Below are 5,305 nucleotides of genomic sequence, written 5' to 3' on the forward strand. Positions count from 1 at the left end.
GTGCTCTGCTTATAGGTCACACACATAAACTAATCATGCAATTACGTATCACATAAAGAATCGATGTGTTTAAGCACAAGTCCAAATCAAACATATGTAGAAAATCGGTGAAATAACAAAGACAATGCAACTTATCAACTACTTGTATCAAAGTCGAACCTTGGATGATTAACACATGCAACATCAACTACTTGTATCAATTACATATGAAAATAGAAGAATACACCGAAAATCTTAAAGTACATGGACATAAAACTCACGGCATAAAACCTAAAATCATTGATCATAAATCATAAACTTCAATTCAACACATGGCTCAAAAGTACTTCTATCTCATAGACAAGAATCGAAACATACTTAAGCAAAAACCTAAAACAAACATAAAAAAGAACGAACACATTCTAATCCGAAAGTAAGATGGAATTCACTCTCAAAATATCCCTACTTGTTCTATTCTTCGAGTGAGCGGAACCCTAGGCTACTTGCTTCGGATCAAGGATGATGGTGAGTTCGGATTATGGTGTTTGGAGAATGATGGAGTTTCGGCAAAGCTTTGGTGTAATTTTGCACGGGTTGATGATGATAAACTGCTGCCATGCCGTGCCCTATATATAGAGTAACAAGACTTAATCTCCAAGAATTCCTCAAGCACAAGGAATCCTTATTAAATCGGCAAAACCAAGTCCAAGTTGGATTTAACTTCCTCTCTTGGTCTTCAAGTAATCCTTATGCATTAAGGAATGACAAAACCATCTTGAACTTGGAAAACCTTCTCTCTTGGGCCGCACGGTCTCTTTCCTTGGTGACTTGGGAAATCTCATGGCATCTTCCATACATATCTCAGATTGTACTTCTCCTAGCTCAAGCAGGAACTCCTAGCTGCCGGCCACCTTTCCCTTATGAGTCAGGAAAACATTTCCTGGTCAACACGGGTTTAGACTTTCCTGAAATAGAAATAAGAAAATTAGAAACTAGGAAAGAGGAAAAATAGAATCCTGATCAAGACAGGAATCCTGAGTGAACAAGGATTTCCAACACTTAGCACAATTTCAACACCAAATTATTCAAATACGAAAATACTATGTATTCTAACACTAAAACCTACATATTTCTACATTAAGCAATTATTCTACATTAAACACAAATATAAAGCTAAAACAACTAAATAGGAGTTAACAAAGGGTAAATAAAGGGTATAAACATATTAAGAACGTCACACTTTGTGCTCCTATCATTAGTCATGCTTAATATATATATATATATATATATATAGAACTTTTCTCAGGTGCGGACGTCCGCACCATAAAACGGTGCGGATTTTCGTCTGTTGGCCACCGTACGGAGCCGGCGAGGGCGCGCCTCCACCCCAGCGGACTCCAGCAGCTTCCCCGACCACTTTCCATCCCCGACGAATCCGTCGAATTCCAGTTTTCCAGCCAGATTGACTTTATTTGAAGTTTTGGATGATCTGGTCGAAAACTGGAATTCGGCGGACTCGCCAAGGATGGAAAGTGGTCGGGGAAGCTGCTGGAGTCCGCTGGGGGTGAGGCGTGACCCTCGCGCGGTCGCCGTACGGTGGAGAACGGGACGGAAATCCGAACCGTAAAGCGGTGCGGACGTGAAGCGGACGTCCGCACTCCGGCTTAAAGTGCGGACGTCGTCTGTTCTCCGCTGTCTCAAGCCGGCGACAGCTTCTCTCCTTCCCGGACAACAGCACAGGCTTCCAGGCAATCCGGCCAGAAAACTTGTCGTCGGCCAGTCCTGGAAGGAGAGAAACCGTCCTGGAAGCCTGTGTTGTCGTCCGGGAAGGAGAGAAGCCGTCGTCGGTGTGAGACGGCGGAGAACAAACAACATCCGCACTTTAAGCCAGAATGCGGACGTCCGCTTCACATCCATCCTCTATATATATATATATACACACACACACAAGTTTACCAAACACAGTCGTATAGCGCTACTCGATCTAAATCCTAATACCCTAAACCTGAATCTTTAAGCAACCATTTGTTCACAAGAGTACTAATGCATCAGATCATGATTCAAATCGATCACCAATGAATATATGCCAACTATATTGTTCTCCATTTAAATACAAAATTACACATGCTCGTTTTTCTTAGACAATAATACAGATACCCGAAAAGATCGTAGTTTCTTGATTGGACTTGATGTTTCAGTCATCAATCGTGTGCGTGCATATATGTGGGTGCGTGTGTACCTCTGCGGGGCTTCAAAATTTCTGTTAGTCCCACACGCTTTCGAAATTTCTAATGTGCATGTACTCAAGATCTTGTCTAGCAAATTCAGATAAACTATTTTGTTAGAAAACTAAAAGAATATTTTGTTAAATAATTTATATAGAATATATATATTGTGGAAACCAGCTACTTTCTGGAGACTTTCTCTCATTGTCTGTCGACGTACGCGCGTACTGATCGAACTCAATCCCCAATTGGAAATGAAGGTTGGATGCCACTACTTGCTCCTACCCCAACTCAAACTATGAGTCAGTGTATGACAGACATATGTACACTCTACACATCTCAGTCTGTATTACGTAGATCGCGATGTATACTCACGTACACAATATAAAAAAATCGACAGAATATGTATATGCTCAAATCCATTATACAGATATTTATGGTTTCGATCATGCTCGAGCCTTCTGGCTTTCAGCCTTTCCAGCTATAAGGCTTTGTGGACTTTGGATTAAAAAGCAAAGAATCTTATTCAGATTGGGGAATTCATTGGTTGGATGTGCCTGACACGGTGACATGCATATACTCGATCTTTACTTTGATAGTTTGATTAGACACTAGACAGGAGGAACTTATTAACGCGCAGGCGCAGCTAACCCCCCATAAGGGAATCCTGCAGATATTGAATATTCTAGCTAGCTAGCGAGCTGATATATATAGTGGTACACAGAAATTGATCCTTATTACCAATTTAGCGCACCTAGTCAGAAGTTAGAACAAAACTCATAATTAAGCATCTTCTGTGGTTACAACATTGATTATGGTGTAAATTAATATTAGGCTTGGAATGCAATTATATATATTTTTACAACAAAGAATTAACCACATTTGTTTTGAACATGGATAAGAATTCATAATGATTGACCGTTTTTCCTCTTCAAAGCTAGCATCACCCTTACATACATATGAATATATGATGGACTATTTCACTGTAATATAAACGCCAAAAATCTAGATTTATAACCCAAAATATGATAATCTGATCAGTGAGGTTTTGCTTTATTGATCACTCAAGGGGGATTAATAATTTAAGACAAAAACAAGCTTTTGTAATTAGGTAAATAATGAGCTTTTGCTTTATATCATATCATACAAGAGTCAACTATGAGCTGAAGTTCTACCCATAAAATATCAAAATCTGATTTCACACACGTACAATATATCACTTCATATCATTATTATTTCTTTACCTTGTAGTTAATTTGTTTTTTGTTTACTTGATCTCCCGTCCATCCGCAGTTGTATCGGAGCAGTTTAGAGGCTAATTAAACATAAAGATTACATCCTGATGATCATTGATCATCCAAAGCAGTTCACTGTTTAATCACGTCCAAAGAGGTTCCCAGTCCCAAGCAGTGCCCAGATTGTTCTCATCAAGAAAGCAACTCGTATCGATATTCAAATTCGAGTATGGTTGCTGCTGCAAAATGGGTACTACTACTGCTTCTTTAGATTGCTGTGTGTTGGTAGCAGTAGTACTACTCATGTCCATGCAGATTAGGGCAATCAAATTGCCTTGCTGGCATTGCAAGTTGATGATCTCCGCTTGAGCCTTGGCTAGTTGGGATTGGAGCTCAGTGACTTGTTTCTGAAGATTGCAAATTGCTCCGGCACAGCCGTACACCGGGTCTCGAAGCCTGGCATTGGCTTCATAAACCATGCTGCTCACTGCATCTGCTCTCTGAGATTCTGGAAGGTCCTGAAACATTTCAAACGGACGGCTTCTAATTTGGAAAAATTAACTGAAAGGTCACTTTCACAGTTTACTTGAAAGTTAAAACAGCTTTTTAAGAAAAATTCAACTTATGAAACATTCTTTCCACACCGTTTTTTACTTTCTACAACTGAGAGTTGAAAAAACTGGCCTCATCCCGATCTTTTCTTCTTTCACAAAATTAAGCTATCCCATGACTGAGAATTGAATCATATGTCTCAGTAAACAGAACAACATTGGAGCAACAAACCAAATCATGTTAGAACATCTCCACCTATCAGTTTCAATATAAAGTTAGAGCATCCAACTCAAAACTAATTGACTATAGCAGTGAATTGAAGATACGTCACTATGATCTTATATACTGTTAGAGCATGAAGACTTAAAGCTGTTTCTATACTTGCAAATTGATGATCTTAATTATGAGAATAATTAAGTTGAATGAACCAGTAAATAAGAGATGGAGTGAGAACTAAAACGTACCTGCAAGAACTTGATTATGTTGCTGGCCCCAAAGACTCTATGGGCAATAATGAACTTGATAGGATCCGAAGGAGGGAAATATGGAGCTAAAACACACCTCTCCACACATCGGCGTCGAAGGATCTTGCAGGCAGCGCATGGGCTAACAACGACAGCTGGCGGCGGCATAGGAGAGGTAGCAGGAGAAGAAGAAGATATCAGTGGAGAAGAAGAAGATGAAGATGTCAATGGAGAGCAAGTGAAACTTGAATGTGGTGTGGTAGTAGTAGCAGTAGCAGCAGTGTTGCCATTGCATTCCATTGTTTGCGTTCCCTTTGGTTAATCTCTAGTAGAGGAGGCAATGACTATATATAGAGAAAGATCGCATGCAGGTCTGAACCCAAGAAGGGTTGGTCTACAAATTTCAACCAATGAAGTCACTATTTGCGCCATTAATCGAGTGAGATGCAACGTCAACAATTAGAAATTCTTCGTAATCTTGTTCCGTCGGTTCAAGAAATGAAGAAATCACTTGTACATAAATGGGAAAATTAAAACATTAATGAATACTGTCGTAAACCTTGATTTGTAAATACATGTGGATCGATACCTAAGAAAGTTCTCATTCTTTTATACATAACTACGACCTTGAAAAAAATTCTACAATGTATTAACATATGATATATATACAAACAATCACCCCTTCCACGACTATATCACTCAGAGAGTCTACTACAATTAGAACTTAATAGAAAATTGATGGCACTAGACTAGATCTCTGTTTGGTCCAACATCTCACGTATGAACCGATTAAAATGTAGTGTACAATATTCTTAAAAATTATACCAGCAAAGACTTTAAAGTTTTAGGT

The 5,305-nt window shown here is 39.2% G+C and overlaps 1 protein-coding gene across 1 annotated transcript; it reads right to left on the bottom strand.

Annotated features, from left to right (window-relative positions):
• Window positions 1-3,307: 3,307 nt before the first annotated feature.
• Window positions 3,308-4,769, bottom strand: LOC101306463 (LOB domain-containing protein 1-like). Its single transcript, XM_004307367.1, has 2 exons — window positions 4,456-4,769; window positions 3,308-3,957 (listed from the first exon to the last, which is right to left on the bottom strand). Exons 1-2 carry the CDS (start codon window positions 4,753-4,755, stop codon window positions 3,583-3,585), a joined length of 675 nt encoding a protein of 224 aa, XP_004307415.1. The 5' UTR covers window positions 4,756-4,769; the 3' UTR covers window positions 3,308-3,582.
• Between the last annotated feature and the right edge of the window lie 536 nt (window positions 4,770-5,305).

The sequence above is a fragment of the Fragaria vesca genome, linkage group LG7 (genome assembly GCF_000184155.1).
Source record: "Fragaria vesca subsp. vesca linkage group LG7, FraVesHawaii_1.0, whole genome shotgun sequence".
Taxonomy (NCBI): Eukaryota; Viridiplantae; Streptophyta; class Magnoliopsida; order Rosales; family Rosaceae; genus Fragaria; species Fragaria vesca.

What these genes read in the sequence shown, in the direction of transcription:
- LOC101306463 (XM_004307367.1), bottom strand. Translation starts at nt 4,755, where the DNA reads ATGGAATGCAATGGCAACACTGCTGCTACTGCTACTACTACCACACCA. An exon ending in ACATAATCAAGTTCTTGCAG is followed by an intron (nt 3,958 to 4,455) that starts GTACGTTTTAGT and finishes GAAATGTTTCAG; the next exon opens with GACCTTCCAGAATCTCAGAG.